This window comes from Grus americana, chromosome 2 (assembly GCF_028858705.1).
Source record: "Grus americana isolate bGruAme1 chromosome 2, bGruAme1.mat, whole genome shotgun sequence".
NCBI lineage: Eukaryota > Metazoa > Chordata > Aves > Gruiformes > Gruidae > Grus > Grus americana.
This window is the reverse complement of record NC_072853.1, coordinates 65,378,130-65,392,476: the sequence shown is the minus strand read 5'-3', so window position 1 is coordinate 65,392,476 and position 14,347 is coordinate 65,378,130. Positions and strand designations below refer to the sequence as shown.

General features: G+C 41.4%; 1 protein-coding gene across 12 annotated transcripts in view; it reads right to left on the bottom strand.

Annotated features, from left to right (window-relative positions):
• Window positions 1-14,347, bottom strand: part of ZNF236 (zinc finger protein 236) — a 94,466-nt gene that overhangs the window by 2,160 nt on the left and 77,959 nt on the right. For 9 of the 12 annotated variants that reach the window (XM_054816964.1, XM_054816965.1, XM_054816956.1 and 6 more), the window contains 3 exons: window positions 12,186-12,383; window positions 4,946-5,075; window positions 10-186 (listed from right to left, as the gene is read on the bottom strand). In XM_054816964.1, the coding sequence (XP_054672939.1) occupies window positions 10-186; window positions 4,946-5,075; window positions 12,186-12,383 (505 nt within the window). Of the gene's footprint in view, window positions 1-9; window positions 187-4,945; window positions 5,076-6,414; window positions 6,496-12,178; window positions 12,384-14,347 lie in introns of those variants that run through there. The other 3 variants (XM_054816968.1, XR_008575905.1, XM_054816959.1) reach the window with 3 other exon arrangements.

Here is a 14,347-nt window from a genome sequence, read left to right as displayed (position 1 = left end):
GCTACGTACCAGTGTAACCATGAGCCCGTTTCATATGCAGTTTCATATTGCTTTTCTGTGTAAATCCCATTGCACAGTAATCACATTTATAAGGCCTCTCTCCTGTGTGCTTTTTCATATGGACCTGAAGAGCACTCTTCTGGTTAAAAGCCTTTTCGCATAATGTACACTGAAATGGCCGCTCCCCTTATAAAAGAGAAAAACGTATTTAATGATTTCTCATTTCAACATAAAAATACAGTTCAGAATTCAGTAAAAATCATCAAGATTACCTAGAAATTAAGTAGACATGATCTTTTTCCTTCAGACACTCTCAAAACGGTGCTGTGGCTCCATATCATCAGCAAAACAGCCCGAATTAAGTATCAGAATATTTCTGAAGTCCAAAACCACTAATATTGTCATTTTTCCTATCCACTTTATTATCTAGGTAAATTATTTTATAGAGGTGTAAAAAAATCAGTTTACCAGTTTGACTTTTCTGTACTCAAGGGGACCATCACCTTTTTACATCATTTACAAATAAGTAGATAAAGCAATATTCTAGAATTAACAAAGCTGATGTATGTAAGAAACTAGAAAGTCGAATGTGTTAAAAAACCCCAAAATTCCAGTGGTTCTACATGGGACCTGTGGCCTCCCCTATGCCAATAGCTACTACTGATTCCCATGTCTTACCAAAGCAGGCATATTTTTGCAAATCTGCCAGAATACTACTAATTTCTAATTCTAAAATCAAGTACATACTCATTACAAAAAAATTTAAAAACTTTAAAATACCTGCTTTGCAAAACCAGATCTTTACTTCAACATTCAACACCACAACCACTGACACTGCTGTATGCCATTGAGGGCTTCTAAAAGCACTTTCTGAACTTACAAATCCAGTTTGGTATTAGTTAGCACAATAAAGCACAAGCATAAATACTTTTCCACAATTTTCTTTAAAGAACCAATTTCTCTCTTCCTTCATTACCTGTATGTTAGTGTCCCCACATATATTGTAGCTTACATGTTAAATCCAACTTCTCAATCAGTAAGAGGTCCTTTAAAAGACAGAAGTGTTCTTTCTATTTTTGTTAATAATGATTTCACTAGTTTGTAGTGAAATCTACGTTTCCTCAGATACTTTTGACTTCAGGTTTTCTGTTCTGCTCAGATGAACAGCCTTTGTGGTGTTGTGTAATGGATTACCACATGGCTTTTTGGGAGAACTAGAAGCATCTGCCTCCCTCTAATTTTGGCAATGTTTCTCCAAACTGCTCTTCACTGATAAATCTGAACGTACAAGATATCAGAGTATGTATGTTTTCCTCCTGGCCACTGATTCAGTAGGTATTGCACATTAGAATTCATTTAAAATGTAGTCAAGATAGAAATCACAAACGCTTTCTCACAGACAAGGATCATACCTTTAGGAAAACAAATCAGTTTAGATTTACATTAGTCTGTCCTATCATAGTTTATGTAAGAGCACCCATCTAAAAACTTCTGTGCAGTACATTTTCACTCTTTTTGTCGTAAGGGATTTTTTTAAACAACATTCTCTTCTGGAAGAATGACTATCATGTGAATTGACTTGCTGTTTCAACAACGGCAGACAACAGTAATGTAAAAATGAATTTAGCAAGGATTGATAACAGTTTGTAGGCAATCCTAGTGCATGAGGGCCCAAGTACAAGGAACCCAAAAATATCTGAGGATTTACTAAGTAAATTACAAGTCATTCCAAAATAGAAAGAATTTTTTCCTATGATGGCGCAGATTTATGAGAAACAGATGCATAAAGGGATTCTGCTCTGTTCCCAGCCTTCCTGAAGCGCTCTGTGTCTATTACAATGAGTAGCATGAATCAAAGCAGGGAAAAGAGAAGCTGGTTGTCTTTTCTGCTTTCAGATTATTTTGTGAAACTCTTTAACTACAATATTACCTTTTTAAAGTCTGTATTATTTAAGTCAGTTATGCAGAAAGCAAATTATTGGGCAACTCTAAAGACTTTTAATCTCCTTGGATTGTAACTCCTGCTTCTCTTTTCCTGCCCCCAGTATATTCCTTTCTACCACAGTAACCACAAAGCAGCTCTGTTCGCCGCCTTCAGTTTTACTGTCTGGAAGAGCAGTCACCACTTCTGTTGGGGCAGGGGGCAGAGGGAAGAGAAGCATAAGCAGTCAAACCCATTAGATGAGAACATGAAATGTCAGCAGAGATCCCTAATACATAAAAACAGCTCTAGTAGATCAGATCAAAATTTCCTCCCATACTCAGAGGAGAAACCACCTTCAACCAGTTGGTAGGATCACCCCTTATAAAACATGTTTATACACACCCACAGTACAGTAACTGCAACTAGTAGCAACTGAGCAGTGATGAATGCTGCTCGCTGACAAATGGCTGCAAATACCCATTACCCTTATCAGGAGTTACTGCTTATGTACCAGAAGTTACATTTTGCTGGAAGTGGATGACCCAGCCCACTAACATTAAAGTCTATTCCTATCACACTCGTACTGCTAACTTCCCCTCCTGTTACAACACTCTCTAGTTGCCATAACCAATACATATCACCCACACTGCAGCATTTCACAACTTGATACATAAAGTTCTCATCCATTCCCAGCTCAGTGATCACCCACGTTCTTCATCTGCTTTTTACGCTTAGTACCTCCCCTTTCTATCCATGCCTTCCCATTGCAACATGTCTAAACCTGCTCTTAGGATTCCCAAATCTGAGAACTTCCTTAGCAAAAGGACTCAAACCATCAATTCACCGAGTTCATGAATCCTCTCTATCCAACCTCCTATCCTTCCCTGACAGAGAGTTCTCAGCAACTGAAAAACATCAGGGCCAGAACGCAACCGAAATGAGCCAAATTCGTTTTAACAGAACAAATAAACAACTGCCACAGTAGGCTGCACATTGTATAGGCCCAATCTGATTAATTTACAAACATTTGGAATCACTGAATAATTATTCTCCAGTTCTTTTTTGCCAGGGTAAAACAAGTATCAGACTATATTAATTTCTTTGCAAGCCTCATGATATACTGCAGAAAGAAAGCACAGACAGAAAAAGTCTGACCTTGTCTTGACCAGTTATGTCTCAGCAACTGTTTATGTGCAATGGTAAGTATGCACTAATTTAACCACAATAGAAGACAGAGTCATTCATCATCTAAAAATGATTTTTTTTATATTGCAACTGCTATATGGGAAGTTAAAGCAGTTTCCTAGACTGTGGCAATCTTTACATGTTTTCAGCTTCATCTACCTTTTTTTTTCCTCCTCTCTGCCTGTCTTCCCTGGAAACTCTTTTATCATTTATTATTCATAACATCATAGCACACAGTCTTAGACATAGACTGAACCTCCACCATATTAAGTGCTTCATGAAAAAAGAGCAGAGAGACAGATCCTACCTTTAAGAACTTGCCATAATCATAACATAAGAGAAAAGAAATTAACAGACAGACAAGTATATAAGGACACATTAAGATAATGTAAATTATCAATACTGGCAGTGGTCCCGAGACTTCAACAGCCTATCAGGTGTCATACAGATACATAAAAAGAATTCAAAGATACTACTGAATAAACATTTACATCCCTTACAAACATTTGGAACAGCATGGCTGAATGCGTGTGTGTGTTTATATAAGATTGCATTTGTCAAAGCCAGAGAAAAGAAAGTTTGGATGCATAAAATGAGAGCGTGCACAAGACACTTGGATATATAGGCAAGTCTCTCTATATAATATATAATATTATAATTATATATAAACTGCAAGACTGAATCTGAGGATGCAAAGTAAAGATCCGTTCAAAGATGAAACTCCAGTTATACGTCCCAAGACCGGCAAGTGATGCTAACCAAGGAAAAATGACAGGGTTAACAAGATAACTTAAAAGAAGAGATTAAGAACTTTGTTGTAAATGCATGAAGAGCAGCCAAAGGCTAACTACCAGAAGTTGATACTGGGGAAGAAGAAAGCTCTGGCTGACTCACTGAAAGACAAGTTATCCTTTCTGGGGAGTCTTATGCTACAGCACATCCAGTCAAATTCCTTGTTCCCCTCCAGCTTAGCAGCAACACAGATAACTCTCCCTTTTCCTTTTTAACTCTAGCAGACATGGCAGCTCTTTACTTGTAGCAGTGGTATGGAAAAGGGAGAAGTTGTTTTGGAGAACTGACTCCTATATTTAGAAGTCATGTTCTTAAGATACAGAAGGTGAAAGGGAAGGCAGTTGGGCTATCCTACGTACAGCTTTCAACTTGTAGCAGGGCAGAAGCTGCAACCTGAAAAGCATTTTTATCACAGAAAAAGCATGATCCCTAGGAGAAGTCAGTGTAGTCTTTTTATGGAGTAACAGTTGAAGAAAATAATTAAGCAGAAAAGAACAAAAATTAAAAGCACTTGCATTAGAAACAGATGAACCGAGTAGTAGTTCAATGACAATGAAGCATTGCATACAGCAGTCACCATCAGCAGTCAAGACTGTCCCTTATTCAAGGTCACTGAGCGTACCCACTCATTTGCACATTCTCCTATATGCTTGAATCAGATCATATCCAGTTTCTTTGTACCACTTTAAACAATGCTTTAAAATATCGTTTTAGTAATCTGTTTCAAAGACTGACAAACTCTTAGATACAGGCTCATGCATTCACATTACTGTTGCAGTACTGCCATCCCAAAATATGGAGACGCTTAATCACACCACTAAGCATGACGTTCTGGCTTTAAACAAAACATCAGTTTCTGAGATTTCAAGTCTGCTGCTTCTCATTTTAATTTCTAAACTCTTTGGGTTAGAAATGTATTTGGTTTTTTTAAACTTAAGTTGATATTTAAATACAGTTACCTGAAACCATGAGCAAGGACTCCAAATATAACACCCATATATTCATGAGAAAATCTTGCAAGATAAAAATAACTTCTGGTGTTACCTGTGTGAATGCGGCTATGTCTTTCCAGCTGACTTGGCTTAGCAAAAGCTTTTTCACAAGTATCACACTTAAACACTCTAGGCTTCTGGGAACTCAGTGAAGGTCCAGCCTGATGGGTTTGCATGTGTTCCTAAGCCAGTATAGAAAAAAATACATTTCAGACCATTTAAAAAAAACTTCAGTATTTGATGTAGAAATATATTCACACTTTGAAGACAAAAGCAGAGGATCTTAGTCATCAACAGACAAGTAGGAAGAAGATGGAAGCCTGTGGGTTTTTTTTCTTTTAAATGAGAGACTGTTTTTGTGTATCAACTCTTTGTAAGGGTGATGCATCAGTATCTCTACATTTCTGAAAACCTCTGTCAATAACCATATGCATTGCTTTTTTTGTATAATCATCTGAAACAAAATTAAAAAAAAGAAACAAGCCACAACACACCAGAATTCTTGAAATGCTTTGTTCACTTACAAACTTGGATTTTGGACAATTGTGCACTGCAAGTTAATACTGCATTTTTTCCCTCCCCTCTACAGTATCCATCTCCCCGCCTTGCCTGATACGTACGTAATTCCTACTCGGCACCTGAGTAAGTATCACTGTAAAACTGTACAGGCTTCAGAGGGGACTATCACAACATACACACACACAGCCGCACAATGTCACTGTGTAAATCGAACCACTTCACAACGAACTCTTAAATTAATAAAAAAAAATAATAACAGAACAAGGGTATGACACATTTTATCTTTATGAAGGAGCTTTAATAACTGTTCTAACTTCAGTGCTGGGCCCAGAAGTTTTGCAAATTCAAATGAGCATCTTATGTTATCTATTAACTTTTTCATTTAAATCTTTTTATTAATATCAAGATACAATTCAGATAACAAAAGAGAGCAAATACAAACATACTCAGTTTAAAAATCTAATCGAGAACTGTATGTGAAACAGTACTGTGAGTACTTGTCCACTTTCTAAAATGTGTGTGGATATTCTTTTCTAGTCTATTCATTACAGACTAAAGACCATTAATTAGTCTTTACCACACCTGAACAATAAGCTTTCTTGATGTCTATAAAGTCCTATTCCTCACTCCACGAACTGAAGCAAATTGTGTCTGCAGAATTTGTTTTCACTGGAAAAATCAGCAAGACAGTTACAAGGAAGAATATTATTATCATAGTAATTATAATAATATAGTATTACAGGGAAATAATAAAAGGTCTTCTCAGAAAATCACAGGAGATTTGTAAACCAGAGCTTAGTTGGAGATGAAGAAAATCTGTTGCTTTTATCTTGTTCATTATCTCCTGAAGCATCAAAAGGGTGGAAGCAGGCTATGACCTACCCCAGAAAAATTACCTGAAACTGGCTGCTTCTTTCTGTCTGCTATCAGATAAAACCCAACCCAAAACAACACCCCGCTGCAAACAGGAGAGCATCCAGAGTTCCACCATAAAACTTTCACCTTTCTCTGAAGAAACAGTCTGGGATGCAATTCTGTTCCACTGCTCTGCCAATTCCTTATACTTTTCCTGTAAAATATATGCTTTTGAAAATAGCTCACGGGAATGCAGTGCTCTGAAGTCAAACACTTCTTTGTAGACTTACTTAGTATTTGATTGTTCATGTGATGTTTTATAAGTTTATTTGTTTAATTCTCACATTTTTCAGATAGGAAGCATCTTGGGAGTCCCAAATGGCGATTATCTAACTAGAAAATAAGAACTGGAAGCCTTCTTTGAAAGGTCCCTTTACCCCCCACTCATGCATTGGTATGCAACTCTTCAGCTCCATCTATCTTGAAACATTAATCGTAACCACCTCTGAAAGCAGGGCAATAAAAAGTTTGTTTTGTTCCATTGTTTTAATAAGATCACAACCTCATTCTATTTTCATCTCAGAATGATGTCTGTGCTGTATTTACTATTTACAGTCACCTTGCATGTATTTCCACTATGTAATCATGTGGAATTGGACAGTTTAGTCACTGCGCATGTCTTAAGATTCTCCTCTCTGAAGCCGTAAAATCAGGACAGTTGCCAATATCAGAAGGGGAACAGAAGACACTGGACTGAAAATTTTGGACACCGGGGGTGGGTGGTGGGAGTGTTCGTACATAATCTCTAGAGAAGCTTTTCTTGTGGATAATTGTGAAATTGCTGGTAGTGATGGCTTTGGAAGAAATACATACAGTTAAGTACTGCCATCTAAACGTTGGTACCCTTACCTTCTACTTTTTTTTTCTGGAAAGCCTGAAGTTTGGCAGTGCTATTAATATTTTTTGGTGATGTCCAGAATACCATCAGTACAAAATGAAGGCCTTGAGTAAGAGATCACTGAACTCTTCCCAAAACCCTAAGCCAAAACCTGTGGTTTCATTTAACTTCCTATTAAAGAGTGCTCACAGCTGATGTTCTGGAACACCTTAATGAAGAAAACAGTTTGACGAAGAGGTGGAACTTTTTTTTGGACATGATGACCAAGTAGTAAATGAACTCTCTTTCTGTTTAAAACATCCTCTCCTTCCCACCAAAAGTGAAAAATGACGATTTGGAGATTCTTTTTGACTTTCATAATCAGAAATCCTGGATTGGATTTCTACATGATACAAAGAAAACTCCCCTGAATTAAGATTTATCAGCTTACATAGCCACTAGTTGGACTGATAAAGATCAAACTGCTATGCTGGCTGAAACAGAGTAATAGGGCTTCCACAGGACCAGTTGTATCAAACTGCAAACTTCTGCCACATTTTGATGAAGTGTTCCAAAAACTCAGCTGGTTACTCTGCTGGTTTGTTTATGTCTGTATGTGTATATGGGAAAAGAAACTGTTGAAACTTTCTCATCATCTAGTGACATTCAGTCTCCAATTTTTACATATATATGCAACATTCTCCTCCTTTCTTAGGAACAAACAAAATGGGATCTTTTGCAAACGCTAGTATCTTCAGATCTTTAGGTTGAAAATGGTCCGCTGCACTGAGCAGGAAGTGTTTCCTGGTATAAAGTTGTAGTTTAAAGAAGCATCCCAAACAAAGCAAATAAGGCTGTCTTTCACATCAGAAAGTACCCATTCAATAAATCAACTTTCAAATATAAATGTTTTTCTATCATCACCCTAGCCTAACAAGCAGGTTTTTGTCCATGTTATTCCTGATCTGAGTTGAACTGCACATTTTTTTCAAATCTCTTTTTTTCAGAGAAAGTTCATAGAATCATTTAAGTTGGAAAAGACCCTTAAGATCATCGAGTCCAACCACTAAACCATGCCCTTAAGGACCACATCGACACGTCTTTTGAATACCTCCAGGGATGGTGACTCCACCACTTCCCTGGGCAGCCTGCTCCAATGCTTGATGACCCTTTCAATAAAGAAATTTTTCCTAATATCCAATCTAAATCTTCCCAGCACAACTGGAGGCCATTTTCTCTTGTCCTACCGCTTGTTACTTGGGAGAAGAGACCAACACCCACCTGGCTACAACCTCTTTTCAGGTAGTTGTAGAGAGTGGTAAGGTCTCCCCTCAGCCTCCTCTTTTCCAGGCTAAACAACCCCAGTTCCCTCAGCCGCTCCTCAGAAGACTTGTGCTCCAGACCCTTCACCAGCTGTGTTGCCCTTCTCTGGACATGCTCCAGCACCTCAAGGTCCTTCTTGTAGTGCAGGGCCCAAAACTGAACACAGTGCTTGAGGTGTGGCCTCACCAGTGCTGAGTATGGGGGGACAATCCCTTCCCTAGTCCTGCTGGCCACGCTGTTTCTGATACAAGCCAGGATGCTGTTGGCCTTCTTGGCTACCTGGGCACACTACCAGCTCATGTTCAGCCCAACCAACACCCCCAGGTCCTTTTCCTCCAGGCAGCTTTCCAGCCACTCTTCCCCAAGCCTGTAGCATTGCATGGGGTTGTTGTGACCCAAGTGCAGGACCCGGCACTTGGCCTTGTTGAACCTCATACAGTTGGCCTTGGCCCGTTGATTCAGCCTGTCCAGATCCCTCTGTAGAGCCCTCCTGCCCTCAAGCAGATCAACACCCCTGCCCAACATGGCATCACCTGCAAACTTACTGAGGGTGCACTCAATCCCCTTGTCCCGATCATTGATAAAGATATTAAACAGAAGTGGCCCCAATACTGAGCCCTGGGGAACACCACTTGTGAGTGGCCGCCAACTGGATTTAACTCCATTCACCACAACTCTTTGGGCCTGGCCATCCAGCCAGTTTTTTATCCAGAAAAGCATACACCCATCCAAGCCATGAGCAGCCAGTTTCTCCAGGAGAATGCTGTGAGAAACGGTGTCAAAGGCTTTACTAAAGTCTAGGTAGATAACATCCACAGCCTTTCCCTCATCTACTAAGCAGGTCACCTTGTCATAGAAGGAGACTATGGTTAGTCAAGCAGGACCTGCCTTTCATAAACCCATGCTGACTGGGCCTGATCACCTGGTTGTCCTGTATGTGCTGCATGATGGCACTCAAGATGATCTACTCCATAATCTTCCCTGACACCAAGGACAGACTGATAGGCCTGTAGCTACCCGGATCCTCCTTCTGGCCCTTTCTGTGGATGGGCATCACATTGGCTAACCTCCAGTCATCTGGGACCTCCCCGGTTAGCCAGGACTGCTGATACATGATGGAAAGTGGCTTGGTGAGCACTTCTGCCAGCTCCCTCAGTACCCCAGGGTGGATCTCATCCGGCCCCATAGACTTGTGTGTGTCTAAGTGGTGTGGCAGTTCACTAACTATTTCCCCTTGGATTATGGGGGCTTCGTTCTGCTCCCCATCCTTGTCTTCCAGCTCAGGGGGCTGGGTACCCAGAGAACAACTGGTCTTACTGCTAAAGACTGAGGCAAAGGCGGCATTAAGTACCTCAGCCTTTGTCACTATGTTTCCCCCCACATCCAATAAAGGATGGAGACTGTCCTTAGGCCTCCCTTCATTGTTAACTTATTTATAGAAACATTTTTATTGTCTTTTATGGCACTGGCAAGATTAAATTCTAATTGGGCTTTTTTCCTTCTAATTTTCTCTCTGTATAACCTCACAACATCCTGGTAGTCCTCCTGAGTTGCCTGTCTGTTCTTCCAAAGGTCACAAACTCTCTTTTTCCTGAGTTCCAGCCAAGTCCCATCTGGGGTTCCATGTCACCACAAGACTTGCTTTTCAAGGCCCAGGATAGTGTTTGGGGCGGTGGCATGGGGCACGGGATGTTTCCAGCCATACGGCAAATGCTTCAACCATTGTAAGTACATAGCACTTGCCCTGGTGAGTTTGTAGGAGTGTGATATAATCAATCTGCCAGGCCTCTCCATATTTATATTTTAGTCATCGTCCTCCATACCACAGAGGCTCTAACTGCTTGGCTTGCTTGATCGCAACGCATGTTTCACATTCATGGATGACCTATGCACTAGTGTCTGTGGTTAAGTCCACCCCTCGATCATGAGCCCATCTATATGTTGCATCTCCTCCTTGATGACCCGAGGTGTCACTGTTCACTGGTGTCCACTAGAGCCTTATACTTCTGTGAGTCTGATGTGCCAGGCCATCAAATCCACACAGTCCAGTAAATCCAGCTGTCCCTTTCCTCCACCTGGCTGGAGGCAGGGCCCTCTAACCAAAGAGCCTCACTAGCACACCATCCCTCAAACACTGGCGTGCCACCCTCAGGCTTATCTCTAGCAAGCCTGGTTTTATCCCTTGCCCCCTTCAATCTTAGTTTATCGTTCTTTCAATGAGCCCTGCTAACTCCTGCGCAAAGATCCTTTTCCCCATTTGAGACAGATGTACCCCATCTAGCTAGCAGGCCTGGTGTCATGAGGACCGACCCATGATCAAAAAAACCCACTATTTTGCCAGTGACACCAGTCTCAGAGACAATTATTGATCTGCTGGGCCTTCTGGTTTCTTCCCTCATCATTCGCCGCCACTGGAAGGATAGAGGAGAACACTACTTGTGCTCCTGATCCCTTAACCAGTTGTCCCAAAGCCCTGAAGTCTCTTGATCGCTCTTGGACTTCTTATTGCAATTTCATTGCTGCCTACATGAAAAAGCAATAATGAATAATAATCCAAGGGCTGTACTAGGGTAGGAATTTTCCTTGACATATCTTTAAACCAACCCAGTATATATTAGAAGTCAAGGTCTAATTATGAAATAAATGTAACACCAGCCAGTTTTAAGAAAACAAATTGAAGAAAGGCTGATATTTGGGGTTTTGTTATCATTACTTAAGGAATACAAGTATCAATACTGTTTTGGTTCTCTTCTGGAAAATTTCTCCTAAACCAGAGTTTAACAGTTTTGCAGCACCACATTTTGAGAGAGTTTCCCCAAAGACCAATAGTCTGGTTGACACACATGATCACTCCAAGGGGGTGAACTTCACAAAGAGGTCCTATTTCCTAAAAATGTGATACTAAACTCAAAGAAAATCTATTGAAAAGCTCTCCTAACAGCTACTTAATATAAAGACATTGACTCTGGCTCCAGAAATTTCTTGCTATAAATTCTGGGAAGCTGGCAAAATTCTGGGCATGTCATATTATATGTTTGCTCTTTTTGTAAACCACTTCTTCTAATCACTGCCTTTTAGTATCTCTCAGAGATAGGATACTGGCCTGGACATACCACTTGTCTAATACAGCCCAATATTCCTAGCAGGAACATTCTATAATCTAATTAAAAACTTAAACACACCACTGATTTTTTTTTTAAAAGACTTGGAAATATCAGGTTGTTCATCATCTACAGAAAGCTACATAGAAAATATCACTAGATAACGGCAATAATATAAGGATATTTTAAAAGAAATGCTTCCTCTGCAGATGTCACTTGTACTCACAAGACAGAGCATGTAAAAATCAAATGACAGGGTGCAAAGCACCTAAGCTTTTGGAATAATAGTAAGCTATGTGAAAATCAGGATTAGCAGTGATTACATACATAAGCAAATAAAGTAAGTGAAATCTTTTTCTGGCACTATTATTTGCATGACAAGCATTCATATTTTTAATTCTGTAGTCAATATATGCATTAAAATCCTCTCCATGCTCCAGGAAAGAGTTCTCTACCTGTATATACATTTTCACTTAGACTCCCTCTCTCAGATGCACACCTCTCACTATAAAAGGAAAGCAAAGGTAAAGGGGCAACAGGTTCCTTTCATTAATATCGCAAAAAGTCCAAACCAAAAGAACGAGTTAACAGAACAATCAACTGTTATTACCAAATACCTTGAGATGTGTTGCCCGCTTAAAGGCTTTATTGCAGACATTGCAAACGTGTATCCTTTCCTTGCCATGAACCTCTTTACTATGGTGCATCAACATGGTGGCTGAAGAAAAGGTTTGACTACACTCAAAACACTGGTGCACGCGACCTTCTTTTTCTGCTTGACTGCTTTTAGTCACATTAGAAGAAACCTCTGTCACCTATAACAATTTACAAAAACACTGTCAAATAATTTCATAGGCACATCCACAACAGTGGTTTATTTTTCAAAATCTAGCTCAACGTGACCAACTTTTGGAGAGTACTTGCAAGCAACTTACCAAGACAAAGGAAATAAGTTGTATGTAAATCACAGAATGGTTTGGGTTGGAAGGGACCTCAAAGATCATCTAGTTCCAACCCCCCTGCCACAGGCAGGGACACCCTCCACTAGACCAGGTTACCCAAAGCCCCATCCAACCTGGCCTTGGACACTTCCAGGGATGGGGCATCCACAGCTTCTCTGGGCAACCTGTTCCAGTGCCTCACCACCCTCACAGTAAAGAATTTCTTCCTAACATCTAATCTAAACTGACCCTCCTTCAGCTTAAACCCATTAACCCTTGTCCTGTCACTACACTCCCTGATAAACAGTCCCTCTCCAGCTTTCCTGTAGGCTCCCTTCAGAAACTGGTAAGCAGCAATTAGATCTCCCCAGAGCCTTCTCTTCTCCAGGCTGAACAACCCCAACTCTCTCAGCCTGTCCTCATAGGAGAGGTGCTCCAGCCCTCTCATCAGCTTCGTGGCCCTCCTCTAGACTCTCTCCAACAGCTCCATGCCTCTCCTGTACTGGGGCCCCCAGAGCTGGACGCAGTACTCCAGGTGGGGTCTCACAAGAGCAGAGTAGAGGGGCAGGATCACCTCCCTCGACCTGCTGGTCACGCCTCTTTTGATGCAGCCCAGGACACGGCTGATTTTCTGGGCTGCAAGTACACACTGCTGGCTCATGTTGAGCTTCTCATCAATCAACACCCCCAAGTCCTTCTCCTCGGGGCTGCTTTCAATCCATTCCTCACCCAGCCTGTTGCTGTGCTTGGGATTGCACCAACCCATATGCAGGACCTTGCACTCGGCCTTGTTGAACTTCACACGGTTCACATGGACCCACCTCTCCAGCCTGTCACGGTCCCTCTGGATGGCATCCCTTCCCTCCAGTGTGTCGACCACACCACCCAGCTTGGTGTCGTCGGCAAACTTGCTGAGAGTGCACTCGATTCCGCTGTCTATGTCGCTGACAGAGATGTTAAAACTGCTGATCCCAGTACTGACCCCTGAGGAACACCACTCATCAGTGATCTCCACTTGGACATTGAGCCATTGACCACAACTCTTTGAGTGCGACCATCCAGCTGATTCCTTATCCACCGAGTGGTCCATCCATCAAATCCATGTCCCTCCAATTTAGAAACAAGGATGTTGTGCGGGACAGCGTCAAATGCCTTGCACAAGTCCAGGTAGATGATGTCAGTTGCCCTTCCCTTGTCCACCAACGCTGTAACCCCATCATAGAAGGCCACCAAATTTGTCAGGCACAATTTGCCCTTAGTGAAGCCGTGTTGGCTGTCGCCAATCACCTCATCTTCCATGTGCCTGAGCATAGTCTCCAGGAGGGTCTGCTCCATGATCTTGCCAGGCACAGAGTTGAGACTGACCGGCCTGTAGTTCCCTGGGTCTTCCTTTTTTTCCTTCTTAAAAATGGGGGTTATGTTCCCCCTCTTCCAGTTGGTGGGGACTTTGCTGGACTGCCAGGACTTCTCAAATATGATGGAGAGGGGCCTGGCCACTTCATCCGCCAGTTCCCTAAAGACCTGTGGATGCATCTCATCAGGTCCCATGCACTTGTGCACCTTCAGGTTCCTTAGATATTCTCAAACCTGATCTTCTCCTACAGTGGGTGGTTCTGCATTCTCCCAGTCCCTACCTTCTGTGACCTGGGCAGTGTGGCTCAAGCATTTGCCAGTGAAGACTGAGGCAAAGAAGTCATTGAGTACCTCAGCCTTCTCCATATCCTGGGTAACCAGGTCACCCATTTCATTCCAGAGGGGACCCACATTTTCCCTCGTCCTCCTTTTATCACTAACATACCTGTAGAAGCTTTTCTTGTTGTCCTTGACATCCCTGGCCA